This window comes from Camelus ferus, chromosome 2 (genome assembly GCF_009834535.1).
Source record: "Camelus ferus isolate YT-003-E chromosome 2, BCGSAC_Cfer_1.0, whole genome shotgun sequence".
Classification (NCBI taxonomy): domain Eukaryota; kingdom Metazoa; phylum Chordata; class Mammalia; order Artiodactyla; family Camelidae; genus Camelus; species Camelus ferus.
In genome coordinates this window covers 10,768,604-10,786,718 of record NC_045697.1, presented here as the reverse complement: position 1 = coordinate 10,786,718, position 18,115 = coordinate 10,768,604, and the positions used below count along the sequence as shown (strand labels likewise).

General features: G+C 46.6%; 1 protein-coding gene across 1 annotated transcript in view; it reads left to right on the top strand.

Moving 5' to 3' along the window:
• Positions 1-255: 255 nt before the first annotated feature.
• Positions 256-18,115, top strand: part of TAPT1 (transmembrane anterior posterior transformation 1) — a 59,643-nt gene continuing 41,783 nt past the window's right edge. The window contains exons 1-2 of the mRNA XM_032494427.1: positions 256-1,263; positions 11,730-11,860. Coding sequence (XP_032350318.1) covers positions 414-1,263; positions 11,730-11,860 — 981 coding nt within the window. The 5' untranslated portion in view covers positions 256-413. The remainder of the gene's footprint in view (positions 1,264-11,729; positions 11,861-18,115) is intronic.

Below are 18,115 nucleotides of genomic sequence, written 5' to 3'. Positions count from 1 at the left end.
AGGTGAAGCTGGCATACGAGAAATCGACCTGCCGCCGTCCCACTAATCGGAGCGCCCGGCCCCGTCCCCGAGCCCTGCTGCGGCGGTGGTCAGTGGTCTCGACACCGCTCTCGGTGCGGAATCACATGCCAGAGCTGCAAAGGACGGTCACCCCAAGTAAAGAGGCCGCACAGGTGATGGAGCAAGGGCACCGCGGCGGCCAAGAGCCGTATCCTAACCCTAATGCCGAAGGCCAGTCTAGTGTGTCCGCGGGCGCGGAAAACGTATAAAGCATCCTGCTCCTCAGGCTGAGTCCCTGAGCCCGTCGCACCCCCACCTGTTGGACAGCATCCCTGGGCTCCTTCTTGCCCAAGTGCTTTGGAAACTGTCAACGGAAACCCAGAGGCCAGGGAATGTGAAGGGCGACCAGAACTATGCAGAAGAGCTGGGACCCAAATAGCGGACCTATGGGGCCGGGCCTCACGGGGGTCGGGGAGCTGGAGACGGGCCCTCACCGCCGCGGCCGCGCGAGCGGTGCCAAGACCGGGCGGGCGGCGCCGGCGCACTCCGGGCACGGAGCCTGCAAAAGGGGCGCGGAGCGAGCGGCCGGCCACCTCGCAGACGGCGGGCAGCGGGCGCAGCGGCCGCCGCCCCGGGGCTCCTCGGCCGACCCTCCGCCCGCCGCCGCGCTCGGCCCGTTCCCGCCGGGCCCCCGACCCGAACCCCGGAGGCGCTCTCTCTCCCCGGCCGCGCGGCCCGGCGGCATGGAGCCGGGCACGGGGTCCCGAACGGCAGAGCCCGCGGTGGTGCGGGAAGCCAGCGCACGCCACGGCGACGGCAGGAAGAAGATGGCGGCGGCCGTGGCGGCGGCGGCGGCGGCGGCGGGTGCGGCGGCCTCGCACACGCCGCTGACGCCAATGGCGCGCGCCGGCCGGCGGGCCGCGGATGGCGGCGGCGGCGGCGGCCCGGGCTCCGGCGAGGGGCGGGGCGAGGCGGGAAGGGGGCCGGCCGGAGGCGGAGGCCGGGCGGGAGCCTGGAGGGAGGCCGTGGGGACGGTTTGTTGTGCTCGGAACATGGCGGGCGTCGGCGACGCGGCCGCCCCGGGAGGAGGCGGCGGTGTCGGCGCGGACGGCCCGGAGCGGGACGGCCGCGGCGAGGCGGAGCAGCCGGGCGGCGGCGGCGGCGGCGGCGGCGGTCACGGGCCCCCGCCGGCGCCTCAGCACACGGAGACGCTGGGCTTCTACGAGAGCGACCGGCGGCGGGAGCGGCGCCGCAGCCGCGCAGGTGAGGCGGGCGGCCGAACGGGCGGCGCTAGGCCGCGGAGAGGGCGCCGAGGGCGGCGGGGGGGGCGCCGTGGGACTCCCGGCCGCGAACCCCGCGGCCGCCGCTGCCTCCGGGGCCGCCCTGGCTGTGGGCGCGCGGAGCCGCCGCGGCTCCCAGGGCTCGGCTGCCACTGACAGCTCCGCGGGCGGGTCCGCGCGGCACCGAGGCCCCCGCGGCAGGCGCCCGGCCAGGTGCGTCCGAGCGGCAGGGCTGCGGCCGGGAAGTTCCGTCCCAGGTCACTTTACTGCTTCTGAAAGATCTTTAAAAAAACGAAAAGGCTGGGGTATTCTCGAGCCTCGATCATGCTGGCTAGCATCTCCCACGTCTCAGGGAAGCGCGAGGCTGATCTCTTCATTATGTTCTTGCCAAGGTGACTTTTGTTCTGTATTTTAAGCGAACTTGAGCCATAGAAACCTGTTAACCTGCCCTCCAAATACGTGTTCCTCTGCCGCAGCTGACAATGGTAATAATGACCGTGAAGTTCAGTTCTTTTGCCCAGAACAGAAATACTTAGCACTTCTCCTAATGTTACCAGTGAACTTTTCCTAAACCGAAACTTAGGCCACTTAAGAAAAAAAAAGAAGAAGAAAACTGCATTAAAAAAGATACACTTGTGACTCCTACTTTCAGTGACCGGTTTTAAGCATGTTATTATAATATTATTTCTTAAAGCTATAGGAATTTTATCTTTGTTGTTAGAGGATTTCTTAAAACTTGCATTTGTACGCATACTGCAGTTGTGTATTGGGCTTAAGAATAAGGAAGACTTTGAGATGCATGTTTCAGATTGACTACAAAGTGATCACAGCATTTTAATTCTTGCATAATTCTAAGTTTCGGACAGCAGCTGAACCGCAATTCCATTAAATTTCTTCCAGCTAAAAAATTGCTTCTGGTACACAGTAGGAGCTGCATTAGCTGTTACTTCCTCCAGTTCGTCAGAATAAATGTTTAAGTCGTGAGGCTTACTGCATCATTGATTGTACCTTGGTATTGAGGATGTAAGAGTCATTAAATGCCTTAAGGCCAGTCAGGTGAGATCCTGAATGATTTGCTAATTTTCAGAATTAGACGTTGGTTAGATTTTGAAGAGGTCCTTATCTTTGAAAAATTAAGTACAGACTGTGCTTTTCATTGAACCATTTAAAAATTCTCAACTCTATTTTGATTAAGTTGTCAGTTAAACGCTTGTGAGAGTATATACTTTCTGAATTGGCAGGATCTAAGTTAGGGTATTAAGTCTCTCAACTGTCTGTTTACTTACATAGACTTAAAAATTAAAAGCACTGTGGTGCTAATAGAAACAAATGTGGCCAAATGTCACTCCAATATCTTTGAAATATTTCTGAGTTTTAGGAAAGCCACCTTCATTAAAGCCTTTTTTGGTTGGTTGCATGCACAGAAAATGAAGTTGTCAGGAATCTTGCCAGAAGCAGATATTAGGCTCCTGGATAAATCCTTAACACCCCTTCCTGGCCCTTCCCAGCATGGGTCTGGATACCTGGTATCGTGGACTTCTCTAGACTTCATGCTGCACATGCATTCTTCATCATGGGCTACTGAGCAAGGTTTACTTAACTTATTTGAAGCTGGACTTTTAACCCATAGCTACAGAAAGTCGTTGTCAGGGCACACTTCCAGCTTTAGTTGTTGGGGTAGTCCTTACTGTTCCCCTAGTTCCATCCATTACGCGTGAGGAGAGATGTCAGTGGCACCTCTTGGGGATTAGGGTGTAGGTGAGAATCCCAGGAGTATTTCAGCTGGAGTTGCCAGTCGATGTTGTTCCATCTGGGCTTCCCAGCCTTCCCCCGGGTATCTGTCCCTTCTCTGCTGGTCACACAGCTCTTGCTACTGCTGGTGAGGGCTCTCTAACTCTGATGCAGCACTGGTCAGGGCATCCTCGCTAGAGATTAGAATTCTTTCAGCCATTGTTAAATGCCCTTGGCTGCTAAGTGGCTTCTGTGTTCATCCTTACTATCCAGCATTGCTCCCTTCCGCTGCTCTGTAACCTTCCTTTCCTCTCCTGTCCAGAATGTAGAAAGCTCTTCCCCAGGGGCTGGCCTGGGCCAGAGGGCCTTAGAGTGGCACCACCTAGTGTCATGTGAGGAGCATTTCTTCCTGAATCAAACATCTTCCAAGCCAAGGTGCTTGCACTTGTTACTTGTACATTTTTTTGTATTCTGGTGCTGCCTCTAGTCCTCTCTACACACACCCCCAAACCTGCACACCTCCAATTTAGGGCAACCTTTGTCTTTCCTTTTGAAAGTCATAATCTTAATGTCTTGGTAGCCTTAACCGTCAGTTAGTTCCAAAATCCCCTTTATTATTTCTCCCAAGGAATTTAGGGCTCTTATGAATTAGACATTTGTTGACCTGTCCTAACCACCTAGGATCCCACAAATGAATATACAGATTAGATGATTAGCCAAACCCTCCCAATCCAAGTAAAATAACACAGTGTTTGAGGTTCCCATATTTTATACCTGTCCTTGTTCTTTTATAGGTTTATGGAATATAGATGAACATTAGTTTGTGTATATACAGTTACATATACCATATACACGTGTCTGCATCAAGTGTGAGTGTTCTTTTTGTTTCTCTTTTCAAACTCTTATGATCACATTGGTCTCTGAACTCCATCTTTTACTTATATGTAGCCTGGCAGTGGGCTGAGACTTTTCCAGGGTGCTGGTGCTTAAACCTTAACCTAGTTAGAGATGGGTATCCCACTCGTCACTCCTGTCTTCATTCTCTCTCTCAAGATGGCCATTGTGCATTCGACCACTGCCTTAGCTGCTCACCTGTCTTGGACTCTGGGTATGGTAGTCATTGAAAAGTGCAGATTCATCTCTTCTGTCTTCTTTTTTTCCTACTCTTCAAAAAACAACCAACTTCTCTTGACCTTTCTGACATAAGAGCACATAATAAGCACATGTTACAACGTCTCTGTGCTTGTCCCCCACCTCACTCGTCTATAAAAGTTCTGAAGGGGAGATTTTCCTTCTAGCCGTATTCCCATTTAGGAATCCAGGTCCAACAAGTCAACTTTGGACTGAGTTGGGCAATCTGTCCTTGGCTTGATTTGGTTGCTTTGTACTCCATGCTTGCCTAATCCACTCGGCTCTGTTTCATAACGTCACTGTTAAATGGCTTAGTATCTGCAGTGTCTCAGTGGGGTCCAGTGATCATGGAGACTTCACGGTAGAGGAGTCTGGTGTGAAAGAAGTGAAACACCGCCCGGGGAGGAGGACAGCACCTGTGCAGTGCAGGTGCCGGAGTGCGCACTGGGCTGCGGGTCGCTTGTAAAACAAAGAGCCTGAAGGAAGCAGTGAGCGAGCAGTGTTGTGTCTGACTGTTCTCGTGCCCTGCGGCCCATTGTTTTCCCTTTTAAGTGGTGACTCTTCACTTCTAGAGCTTGAGCCTTTTATTTGTCTCTCTTGTCTTTATTTACCCATTTCAGGACTCTTGCCCTACCCCCATAAAATGAACTGAGGCGGGAAGAAAGACTAAACCCCAGAAAAGCCAGCCGGTCTCCTTTTTAGTGGTTCCCACAAAAGGTTTCCAGTGGGACAGGGGTTTTTGCTGTTCACATTCCCTGTGTCCTATTATTTGTGTAATTGAAATTTTAAGTTCTTCTTACAAATAACATACTTTTATTAAAATACGTTTACGTTGAACCCATCTTCATCCTCCACAGAGTGTTACATAGTTACTCCTGTGGCTTCCCAGACTTCTCCTGAGGCATGATTAAAGGCTGTGATTCTGAAAACGAAGCTGTAGAGTCAGTCAGTTTCTCATTTGCAAAGGAAAATAAGAATAACTGTAAAGCTGGCTGGGAAATTACCTGAAGTAACCCTAACCCCGATACAGGTAATGTAAAATTAGCTTCTTCGGACCAACTACTGCTCTGTTTTTAAAATTCTCACTTGCTTTACTTTAATACTTGTAAATTAAACAAGCGGTGAGAAGGTACTTATTTTGATCTTTGACCGGTTCAGTACCTTGGCTTTTTAAAAATGTTTAACATCAACCAAGTTCACCCTCCAGAATTCAGTGCTCGCAGCTCATTTGTGGCCCACTTTGGGGAACAGTTGAATACATGAGGTCTTTGGAAAGGCTGTGTAGCATTCACTGGCACATAAATGGTGCTCTGCTCCCATGTTTAGTCCTTTACTTTGTAACCTTGTGACTTTGGGAAAGAATCACTGCTCTTTTTGAATCTGTTTTTGATCTATAAGTTTATAAATATTCTGCCTGTTCTTTACGTCCCTCGATGAGACTATAAACAATTTGAAGGCCTTAAAAGCTTGAATGGTACCTTTACTATATTTGACTTAGGGAAGCAGAATTGGTGTTGTATTGATTCCTCGTTGGCCTTGTGCAAGGGTGAGCCTTTGTACTTGTGTAATAAATTTACAGTTAATCTTGTAGTGTAGCCTTAGTAAAGCTTATTAAAGTTTGACATTGTTTAGGACTGTGGAGATTTGCATATTTCATAGTATTTTCCTAACACTTAACCAGTATTACTTTCCAATTTTTTTAATGGTCAGTGCTATTTTAAGAAAGATATATTTGGGCATATTACCCAACATGTAAATGTATTTATGATTCCTCATTACTTTGAATTAATACTTTTTTATCCTGGGTTCCTATTTCTAAAACTCTCTCAGAAGATAATTAAAACATACTATTTCTTTGTTTAGGGATGAGAAAGAAACCATTTATACTGTACTTTGCCTCAATGTAAGATACTAGATCACAGGGCAATTCTGTGGTAGATGAATATTGGTTAAAAATTCTCTGGAGGAATTGACTTGGATTTATTATTATTGGTACTGTTTTCCTAGTGTCAAGTATTTACAGTTGGTAAGACTTACTTATTCAAATGTAGAAGCTCTTATTTATATTACAATTAAATAGTAAAATGCTGCTATTTTTTAAAAGACTTTCACTGAATGATATTCCTTCTTGGTGAGAACTGGAGAAATTAACTAAAATTGGTTGACATCTGAAAAGTTCAGAAAGCAAACATGTCAGTTACTTTATTTTAGAATATAATTTGCTCTTAGACTATAAAGACACATGTTTAGCGTAACAAATGAAAGTGATTCTTGCCAAGAAGGAATGAAATACCACCACGGTATGGAAAAAGTTAAGGTACACCTAGCTAGCAGAATTCTTGAAGAGAGGGGTCAAAGAACAGTAGCCTTCCTAAATAATTAGCCAGGTGCTGTCCCCAGTATCACAGGACAGGTGAGTTCAGGTGAGACTGTGGAATGCTAGAGAACAATGTTTAAGACAGCAACAGCAGACAGAAACCCTGAAACACACCTACACTTCCGAACAGAAGACTGAGTAGCATCCTGCAAAATATATCTGTGCCGGGAAAAGATGGGGGCGGACCAGACACGGCAGAAGGCTGTCTTGGAGGCTCCGGCCGCAGGGCAGCAGACTCCTCTTCTCCAGTGTGACTCAGAAGGCTCTTTCTGACAGGTTGCAACCAGGTCAGGGCCAGGTCATCTTCTCTCATATGACTGTCAGATAGACAGGTGGTAATTGTGGTCCGGGTAGAGAGCACACTGGGTTCAGAGTGCAGAGCTCTAGGTGCTAATCCCAGTTTGCCCCTTAGCTTTTCAGTGACTTCAGACAAGTCTCCCAACCTCTGTGAGCTCCATATCCTTCGTTTGCAAAATGTGAATGCCGTTAACTGCTCTCTTTTGCTCTCAGAACTGTTGTGAGGGTTTCATGAAGTCGTGTGTGCAGGACCTTTGCCAGCTCCCTCAGGACGACGTAAAGAGGGAGACTCCCCCACCCTCAAGCAGGGCTGGGTCTCCGGGAGCAGGGGCGGGGGCGGTAAGATAAGGCTCTGGAAATATTTCACCCTATACAGCTTGGGGTTTTTGTCAGTATTGCTTTAATGTGTCTTTTGAAATCATTCCCAGCCCATTGGTGTGGCGTTGCTCATGGCAGACACTAGCCTTACATTCAGAGCTCTCTGGGGCCTGGACACGGGAGGTCAGGGCACATGGTGCTTGCTTTTGAAAAGCTCATGGTCTGGTGAGGGAACCCTGACTCGTTACCAGTGTAACTTCGGAGAAGTAAATCAGGGTTCAGGGTGCTGTGGGGGCACAGGAACAGGACGATGGGGTCCCGGTTTCCCAGAGCACAGTGTGGGCTGTGTGAGGCAGTGATAAGCACAGCATTCTAGTGCCAGCAGGCACACGAGTTAGGGATAGACTGCTTGATTTTGAAGGCTGGCTCTACCATTTGCTTCCTCTGTGACCTTGGAGGCCTCCTTAACTTCTCTGTGCCTTGGTTTCTTCATCCATAGAATGGGCATAATGACAGAACCTATGTCCTAGTTATGAGAGCTGTGCACTCGAAATATGTTTTATCATTTGATTTTTTAAAAGTGTTTTAACTTCTCCATTGGAGAATCTAAACTGATGTTTATAACTAGATGTACTGCATTTCTAGAGGTAGGATCCTGATACAACAGTGTTTCATATTTACAGTACAGTAAGACTCTCATAGGTTTATTTTGTGTAACTAGTTTATAGAAAATGACTTACTCAGGTTATGTAGTTTGTTAAATATGCTTATTTGACATGTTGCCTTTTCTCTATGGAAACAGGGCTGCAGAAATAGCATCAATAAGCACTAGGTGACCACCAGTCATCGGTGGTCACCACTGTAGCTCATGTGGCGTTAACAGTAAGTGGTTCAGGACATGGTGTTGTGCTTCGCAGTCTCGTGTCCTCATACAAACCCTCCCCCGGTCCCTCACACGTGGTTTGTGGAAGATGAGCAGGTGACAGGTGCCACGGTTTTCTCTTCTGAGAGACTGAGTCACAGGCCTGGGGCCCCTCCTCTGATCGCTGGTCCCTGCTCTTGTGGCCCAGAGCAAACCCTTGTTATGGTAAAAGCCCAGTCCTCTGCTGTCACTGGGGAGGCATTTCTGTGGAGGATGATTTTCTAAACAAACAGGGGTACAGCTATCTCCACCTTTTGGTTTAATTTGCTTTTTAAAATTTAAAATTGTGCTATAAGCTGTTTGTCTCCTTCACACACTGAGGTACTAGTGAGCCCCGCCCCCACTGGCTGTGACTGCATCGCGGCACCCTGTCCACTGATGGGTGACCTTTGCAGTCGTTTGGACACACACTGAGAGGAGGCTCCTTATCTCCAGCGGCTGCTGCGTTTATCCAGTGAGACACCCGGAGCTCTGCGCTCCTGCCCTGCTGATTCCTCCCCATCTCAGAACAAGTCTGTCTCAGCCACGAGCCCTCTTCTCGAGGATCCACTACGTTCTGCTTTTGCCACTTCTGATTTCTGATTCTGCTCCTATCTCCGCCACACCCTCCTCTGTGATTTTCCTGCCTCTTTCCTGATCCATCCGTTCTCTTGGCAAGCCTTTGTTGAGCGCGTGTGATGTGCGGTGCCCCAGGATGCAGAGGTACAGAAGAAAACCAGACGAGAAGCAGGCGTAGCGTAGCTCCGGGCAGTGCGGGCAGGTGCAGGTGCTGTGGGGGCCGAGTGGGGGAGAGGATGGGGACGTGGGGAGGTCTCCACAGAGCAGGGGACGCCTGCGTGTGTTCACCGGTGGAAACGGGAAGGGATCTTGAGCCTCGAGCAGCGTGAGCCAACTGCAAGGAGTGAAGAGTGGTGTAACTGGAGAATTATGACCTCAAGGTTCTGGGAGGCGGGTGTGAGGCTCTCTTGAAACAACAGCCCGGGGCCAAGTGGGAAGGGGTCTGGTGTCCCCAGTGCTGAGGTGCAGACCTCACCTGGACGTGACCAGGAGTTGCCTGATGGTTTCCATAGCCCACCAGTGAACGTGCTGACCAGCAGCCAAGCCAAGTAGGGCTGAGGGGAGGAAGGATTGGAAAAAAGATGCCAGTCGGGAAGCCTTTGCAGTAACCTGGAGAGAGAGGATGAGGACCAAATGCAGGTGGAGAAGAGCGAGAGGGCAGAGTTCATAACTGTTTGGAGGAAGAGTCATTAGGGCTTGGGGAGAGGGGTGGGGATGATCAGAATTGGCCCGAGGAACTGTATCACTGGTGAAGCCCTGAGCTGGTCAGGGCTGCAGGAGCCAGTAGGGGTGGGGTAGGGGCAGGGCTAAGAGGGAAGATGCAGAGTTTAGATTTGCAGATTAAAGGTGCCTTTGGGATTTCACGGAGTTGCCCACAGGGCAGTTGGAAATACGGGTCCAGGCTCAGGAGTCAGAGCTGAAGTAGGGTGACTTTAGGATTTAGATGGTGGTTTTGAACTTGGACTGCCCAAGGAGAGTATGTATAGGAAAAAAGAAAAGAAGAAAGAGGAAGTGGCTGACAACACATCAGAGAATATGGCCTTAAGGGCTGGCGGGTTTCAGGGTAACCTGTGCTTTGACAGGATGGAGTGAATAGAGCACCTGCCAGCAAACACTTAAGGGTCAGGTGGAGGAGGAGGAGCTGCCAGAGAGACTTAGGTGAGAAGAGGCGAGTCAAAGAGCAGAACGCCACTGGGGGAGGTGCCAGGCCGTGGGGGCCCCACCGCCGGGTGGGTGCTGCTCGGGGTTCTGGTGGAGTGGCTTTTGGGGCTCATGACTCAGCTCACTGGCGTCAGTGAAAATTGGTGTTTCTTCTGCTTTCTGGATGTCATCTTGCTTCCCGATTTTTACATGAAAGAATTGATATTTATAGATTTTAGGTAATGGGAACATCCCTTTCTTTCTATTTGAAAAATGAGCTGAGTAAGAGTATAATTGTTTGATCATTTTTTTTAGTTATAGCTGTTCTTGTTTGCAGCTCAAAAGATTTTTTCTCTCCTTCACATGCAGATCGTGTTCTGGATATAGCCAGCCAGCAACATATTAGAAGTTTCCTAACCAGAAGTTTTACTCTACACGGATTCGGTTATACTGAGGCCTTTTAATCTGAACATCTGTTAGTATCTGCAGTAACGTTCACATCTTGTGTACGGGGCATGCTCAGAGTGCAGGGGATAGTTCAGAGAGCTGTGTCCTGAGTGAATGCACTGAGAGCCCCTGGTGCCCTGGGCGACTTGGCCTGCCCCTGCTCTGGGCTGGAGGGGGCGGACGTCCGCTTTCCTCTCCATCTGTTTCAGGCTCCACGTAGCTCTCAAGGTACCACTAACTCTCTAAATAGATTATGAATCTTGTATTTAAAGAAACGTGTGTATATGTGTAATTTGGGGGAGAAGCTATAACCTCTGTACACAAGCAAACCACTTCACATGATCCTTAAAGAACTGTTGGTCTGTCCCAGCGCTGGCGGAAGCAAGCGTTTTGGGCCCACTGGGGACAGTGGTCTGCTTCTAAGTGTATTTTTGTCTCTACACTCTTTTCCCCACCTCTGCCGCCTTAAATCCTAGCGCTCACATAAAACAGAACTCCTTAGGTCAATAGTCATAAAGGAAATCAGCTTCTTCTCTGTCATTTTTTGGAGGGAACACCAATACTGTATTTGGCAAAAGGACCGCAAGGCCAACTTATAGCAAAGAGGACAGTGTGAAACCCTTGGCATCCTGAGTTCTGGAGGAGAGTGTGGCCTCAGAGAGAGTGAGAGTAGGAAGAATTACGTGGAGTCAGGAGTACTGAGAGGCCACGGAGGTGATGGCCATCGGGGGAGTGCCACACGTCGGGAATAATTGGGGTTAGGCGTTAACAACCTTACCTTCTCATCTCAAGTCTGCCAGATGCAGCCGGGTGGAAAGTATTCAACCTCCTTGACCTTTCTTGCCTCATCTGAGACAAGATGACGGTGGGTGAACATCAGAGAAACGGAGGAAACAGGTGGATGAATCCAAGGAAAGGGAGGCCTTTCAGACTGGGTTGAGGGTCTGCTCTGTATGACGTAGGATCATCGTCATGCTGGGAAGCCGTCACCTAGGGAAACGGCATTCTTTAGACACTTGCACGATCTCAGAAGCTGAAGAAGGACGAACTTGCACCAGCATCCATGTAGTTCACCCAGGATAGTTCCTGGACTGAAGCAACGCCTTTTAGGTGACTTGGCTCCCTTTTGATTTTGTGTGTGCGTGTGTGTGAATATCTTTATTTTATGTATACTTGACAGGTACTGTTTTTACTTGAACATTACTTGATCTCTCCATCAGTCCAGGTCCTGTATCACCTGCAGAGACCCAGCACTAGGCTCTCACAAAACCCTTTTCTGACTGTTCTGGCTCATGGTAATTGTCCCTTCTACATTCCTGTGACATTTTCAGTTTATATCACACAGAGCAGCGCTTTTCTCAACAATCTTTGCTAATGGTTTGTGTGCAGTTCATTTTTGGGCACAGAATTACAGATGACTTTGTTTTATTCTGTTGTTATATGTATGTATTACCTGTGGCCCCAGCTAGCATGTAAGTTCCTTGATAAACACTGTCCTTTTTGTTTTGTGTCATTTTTTTTCCCATAGAGCTTTCATTGTTGAGGTTCCTCGGTGCTGAACTAACCAGAGGGTACTTCCTTGAACATAATGAGGCCAAGTATACAGAAAGAAGAGAAAGAGTGTACACTTGTATGCGAATACCAAGAGAATTGGAAAAGGTACTTTTTTTTTAAATTACTGGATGTCATTTTGAAAGTTATGTCAACATGTTAATTCTATAAAAAAAAAATTTGTGAACAGCTTGAGTTGGCTTTTAAAATATTGGAAATAATGTGATCGTAAGTAATTAAATATATTGGGGGATAGGAATTCCCATACAGGAAGAGTTTTTTAAAAGTGTATTTTTAGTGTAACATCCAATGATTTGTAACTTTGCTACTTATTAAACTTACCATATTTCCGTTTGTGTCCCATCCAAATAACTTTTTCCATGGAATTACTCTCCACTCACTTCTTTAGTTCTCTTCAATTTTGTTTTACTAGAATCAGGGTTTTTTTGTTTTTCCATTCAACGTGATATAAATTATTTCAGCCGTTTTTTTAAGACTTCAGTTTCTCAAAAAGCCCTCATATTCAGAAACATTAAATGACAGTCTCTTCAGAAAAAAAAGAAAAAAGGAGATTCACTTGACCTTCCTCACAGAACACATCACGGCACAGGATGTGCACAGTAACCGCGACACTAACTGCTACACACCGTCCTCCCTCGACTGCGTCTCGGTGCATCAGGACCTGTCAGACAGGAAGGTGGCTCTCTTCCCTCTGTCGCTAGAGTCGAGTCTGAACAATTCTGAAATTCCTTATAAGAAGCAGAGAATTAAGAAATAATTCAGCTGCAGCTATATTGCAGCACGTTTTCATACTTTTATAGTAACGTAAAACTTGTGATGTTCCAGCCGCTTGCTTAGAATCATGCTCTCCATTGGAGCAGCTCTCAGGGAGCTGTGTTGGTTTGCTCACTCCGTGCATTGTCGTAACAGGAGGTGCGGTGGACAATGTGCAGAAGGATGCAGGTGGTTTGGCTGATGTTCTTTATTTCTGGCAGTCCATCAGTTTGGTGGAAGGAAGAGAGTCGGATTTGGAGTGACAGCTTGAGAAATGAGCTCTCGGTGGCATGGTACCTGTGGAAGCTTTGGGAAGTTCTGTGTTAAGGTGGGATTTAGAGAGCTGGGGGTCAAGCTGACATTTGAGACTGTGAAACAGTTTGTTGCCTTTGGTCAAGATCATTAAATGTGCTTTTATTATTGTCTTGCTGCTTTTCTAGGGAGTTCTGGGGTTCTGTGGAGGAGCAGACAGGGCTGGAGATGAGGGGGGCGTCCCGGTGACCCTCCTCTGCAAGTGCAGCAGCATCTTTGTCATTGGAGTTGCTTTAAGATTTTGTCCAGGAGGGGCCTCGGGGACAGTGTTCTTCTGCTTGCAAAAAACAAAACAAAACAGAAAATTAAGTTATTCATGTGTCTTTCTTAAAACACTTCAACCAGCTTTTCGAGCTCACTTTTTCCAGTGGTAAGCCCCGGGCAGGAAGTGTGAGGATGCTGCAGAGGGCACTGCTGGGCTCTCGGACAGGGCAGTGCCAGCCTAGTGCAGTTTTCACCCCCTGGTGTCAGCCTCTATGAGGGAAGTTTTTTTCTCGCACCTGTCTGAGCAGGTGTGTACTCCCATTTTCCTCTGGGGAGAGCACAGGGGGATTTGCCCACAATCCACAGCCAGACTTTATGGACACACCCAGGGGGCTGCCTCAAAGCAGGTGGTTGTCCGTCCTCCCTCTTGTACTGCCCACCTGTGACAGGAAAATGAGCCCTCAGAATTTTGTCACCTCTTCAGAGGCAGGTTCAACACACATATCCTTCTCTTTTCTTTATTAGCAACATTGAAATAAGCATGTTTCTGGGTAGCTTCCTTATAGACATTTGTAAGCATTTCGTGTGTTTTATTCTGAGTGTTAAGATGTCTTCTGGGGAAAATCCCTGTGGGTCTTGATGAGGCTTCAGTAAAAACCAGTTTTTCTATCTGTGGTCTATTGTGGGACCACTGATGGGGGAGTAACCTGCATGGTCAATTGTAATCAATTAGGCTTTTTTTTTTCTTTTTTAAAGAATAGAAAAAGTGTCAGATTACATTCATTGCCAGTCCTAAGGGTAAGTGTTTTTTCTTGGAACTTTGGTTTCATTTGTATGTGGGTAAAATGCATCCTGTCAGAAAAGCTGAAGGAACACTGCTTATGCACAGTTGTGATTGTTCTCTAATCCTGCTTCCCATGAGAGGGGCTTTTGGCTTTAGTCCTATTTGGGAAATTTTGGTTTAGTCTCTTAGAACAACACTTTAGGAGTTTCATTGCTTGAATGTATGAAAGAATGCTGTCCTTTTCTGTTTAGAGCAATTTTTTCTTCTAGGACTCACTGAAGCATAGAGGAAAAAAGAGTTAGATTTCTGTTTAATTCCAGGCTTAAATATCTCTCTTAACAGCATGAATTCACTCTGCCATCCCCATGGCCTTTATTTTATATGAGGGGGTCCACTTCAGGCTTCTGTTATGATAGCAACTTAACTGACTTTTCCTGGTTTCCTTTGTGTTTACGTTGTCTACTCTAAATGTAATGCCTCACTCACTTTTGTTGTTGTTCTTGTTTCTTTTGGGTAAACGCATGGCATTTTCACCTAACCTTTTCGGGAAGAGAAACTTGATAATTAAGGAGTACTTTGCTTGTTCAGGGGTTGCAAATATGGTAAAACATGTAATTAATGCTTATACTTTGAAGTCAAGAGAAAGGTCAACTCAGTATCTCTTACTAGAGCTGTTTAATGATTGTAAAAAAAAAAAAAAAATCCCAAGGTTTTTGTGTAATATTGTCAGTGGATAAACACGTTATACTTGACATTTAATAAAGATGAATTTCTCATATATTTAAAGTAGTATTTCTAATTATTAACACTTCTTTACATTTGAACTTCTCAATCTAATGTAAGGGTATGAAATTTTGGAGTATTTTGTTGACTTTGGGGCAGCATTTCTTTTTTTCTCTGCAAATCCCTTTTCCCTTCTGCACACACACCTTTTGGGTTCTTGTCCTGGATCTGCTAACTGCTTACGTGGTCCCTTTCAGGGACTGTGTGTTTGTCTTTGATACAGCCAAGAAGGCTGAACTGTACTTTATGTGCATCCTGTACTGAGAGCCAGGATAGCGGAGAGATTGAGGGCATGAATTCTAAAGCTGAGCTGCCTGGATTTGAATCTTGGCTCAAGTTCCTTGAGGTTTTGACCAATTCACTTCTGTCCGTGCGCCTCGGTTTTCTCACCTGTATGTTAATTATGTGGTAAGCCTTATATAAGTGTTTTTAAAGTGTTTTACCAGCCTTGCTTCAGCAATTCTGGAGTGTCCTGCCCTGGGAGAACAGGGACATCTGAAAGGTTTCTTGTCCTCAGGATGCATTCCAGAGGAGGTCTTGCTTGCAGTAGAGGTAGCTGTCGCCTTGGGCCAAGGACAGCAGGAAGTGATTGGGAGAGGACTGGTTTTCAAGGTTCCCCCATGCCCCACTTTGATCTTACGTTATACTTTTAATCTTCCTGCTTTGCTTGCTAATAAACTTGATTTTTCTAACCCTGCGAGGGGCATGGTTTTCTGACCCTCAGCCTTCTTGGTTTTGCTGACCTCAGGCAGAAAGAACCTTTAGAGAATAAACTATTTTCTTCTCTTCTTCCTTTTAGCCAGCTGTCTTAGGGTAAAGCTTATCTCTTTCATGAGCTGATGGCCATAGAGATAACACACCCTACCACCCTGACATTTTCTGCCAAGCCCTCAAGACTGGCCTCAGCAGCCACATGGCTGGAGCTTACAGTTAGGGCAGACAATGGTCACTTTAACCAGGTGCTTGGTGGAACCAGGCAGGGATCACCAGTTTCCTGGAGAGGAGATTCCTGGTGAGTGATTTATACTGCTCCATACCCTACTTGGCTTGGCCAGTTATGTTCCACCTCTGGCTTCCATTTCTGTGTTAATAATAAAACAAATAGGAAACTAAATTCAATTTCTTGTAATGAGCTGTAATGGAAAAGAATCTGAAAAAAAAATATATATATGTATATGTATAGCTGAATCACTTTGCTATACAACATAAAACTAACATTGTAAATTGACTACATTTCAATAAAAAAGTTATGATTTAAAAAAAACACTAAAAATAAATAAAACAAATAGTATTTACCAAATAAAGATTAATGCTAGACACAAGTCTGAGCACTTGAAATGAGTTAACATTAAATCCCGTTCACAGCCTCCTGAGATACGTGTAGTCTTAAAGTTTTACGTCCTCTGCCTGCCCCACCGTGCATTCCCATACAGACGTCCAGACAGAGCTCCCTTTAACCTATGTGTTAGTGGAAACATGTTAGTGTATTACATTTCGACCCCATACAAACAATTTACCCTGGACCATGTACAAAATAAGCCCTTGGGTATGCTAGGGAGATCAGAGAGGGGCAGGGGGTGGAAATTATTAGGAACACACAAGGAAGTTCAGGTATGCTGGAAGGATAGGCTGGATCCAAGCTACTTTGAATGGTTAGCCTAAAAAGTTTAGACTAACTTTGGGAGGAAATTAAAATTTATTTCTGAAACATACTTCTGGCTGTGCATGTAACAGAATACCTAACAGTGACTTAAACAAAAAGGCTTTTAAGAATTTTTTTTAACGAGTCTAGAGGAAGGAGGTCTCAGTCGTTCCAGCAGATTAATGAAGCCAGTGTGGACTCAAGTCCTTTTTATCTTTCTACTTCACCATTCCATGGTTGGCAAATTGGCTTTTGGTCCTCTTGCTTGCTGCCTTTTTATAGAAGGATGACAGCTGCAACCTCAGGCATTACATCTGCATTATAATCAGAAACAAGAGGAGATGACCATGCCGCCTTTTCCACTGTCCCTTTTATAAAGAGTTTAAAGTGTCTCAGCATGCTTCCTTCATCTTGTGTGTCATTGGCCCAGTGGAGTTCCACAGCCATCCCAGCTGCATGGGGACTGGGACAGTGACTGTCATGCTTTTCCAGCAAAGGCAGGAGCAGACTGACGGTGGTACCTGGGCACCCACCCCGAGGCTCTGCTCCCGGGGCACAGCGGTGCTCAGCGTGTGCGAGGGAGAAGAGACGTGTGGGGAGCTCACAAGCCCTCTAGGTGTGTGGTCTTCCTTCAGGTTAAAATCCACTGAGTTATTTATTTTACCTCTTAAGAAATTTATTCCTTGAGTTAAATACATGTCAGATGTAGGTTGTGATTATTACGAAGACTTTTATCAAAATTACTTTTCTGTGGTTACATATGTTTATGTAACCTTGCCTATCCTAAGAGGTTGCAATAAAATGAAAGTATATTTTTGACTTTTCTTTACCTTGTAATTCTGTGCTTTTCGGCAGTCCTTTATTTCATTGTTACCATGCTGTGTACATTATAGTTATTTTGTGTATTTTTTAATTGAATTCAACTTAGTCTTGAATAGAACTACTTAGTTATCTTAAGAGTCTAATAAATTTTTATAAGTTTTAAATTCATCAGGTTGAAGATTGAGGTGTCACTCTAGGTATGGAATAGTGTGTTGGGGCATGGACGGTTGTCCTGACTGAAAGGGAGAGGCTCCTGCCACTTGGGAGTCTGGGGTTGAGATTCCGCAGACGTAGCTTCTCATGCCAGGTATTCAGGGAAAAGCCCAGCAGCCTGACTGAGGCGTTCCTTTGGCTTTGACCTTCTTCATCTAAGATTCGGAGGTTGGACTGGGTCATCTCAAGAGGGTTGCTAGTCCACCGCCCTGTGATTGAGTTTGCCTAGAAGGAGCAGGGGAAGGGGGAACTGTGGGAAGAGTCACAGAAAGGGACATCTCACGTCTCCTGGGGGTGGAACTTAGTTCTGCTTTTTTGAGGGTCAGATCGGGTGATAGCACGTGGGAAAAATCATTCAAAAAGTTCCTTGCAGAATGATGAACTAATCAAACTATCATGTGAAGCAGCTTTGCTTCTCGGTATGAGTGAGTATTAAAAAGAGGTAGTCGTGGCCATCGTTTCCTCTTTATTTCAGTAAAACACCCCAGGATTTCATTGTGAATCTAAGAGCGAGCACTTAGATCTGTGTTTCTGGTGGTGGTTTCTTGGGCATCCTGCTCAGTTTATGGTTTCCTGAAAACATGTTTGGGGACTAACTCCCCTATATTGTTCTCGTGATGCAGCTCTTGTTTGTGCCACACTGTGACTCAGATTTTCAGTCCTGCAGCTAAGGAGACCCAGGAAAGCCATGGGGAGCTGCACTTCTCAGCATCCCAGCAACCGTGGCTGGGGTTCTTCTCGTCCCGTCTGAGGCTTGTCACCCCTGGCTTGTAGCGGTGGTGACAGAAGCTTCCATAACCTTCAGCTGTCTTCCTTCCCTCTCCTCGGG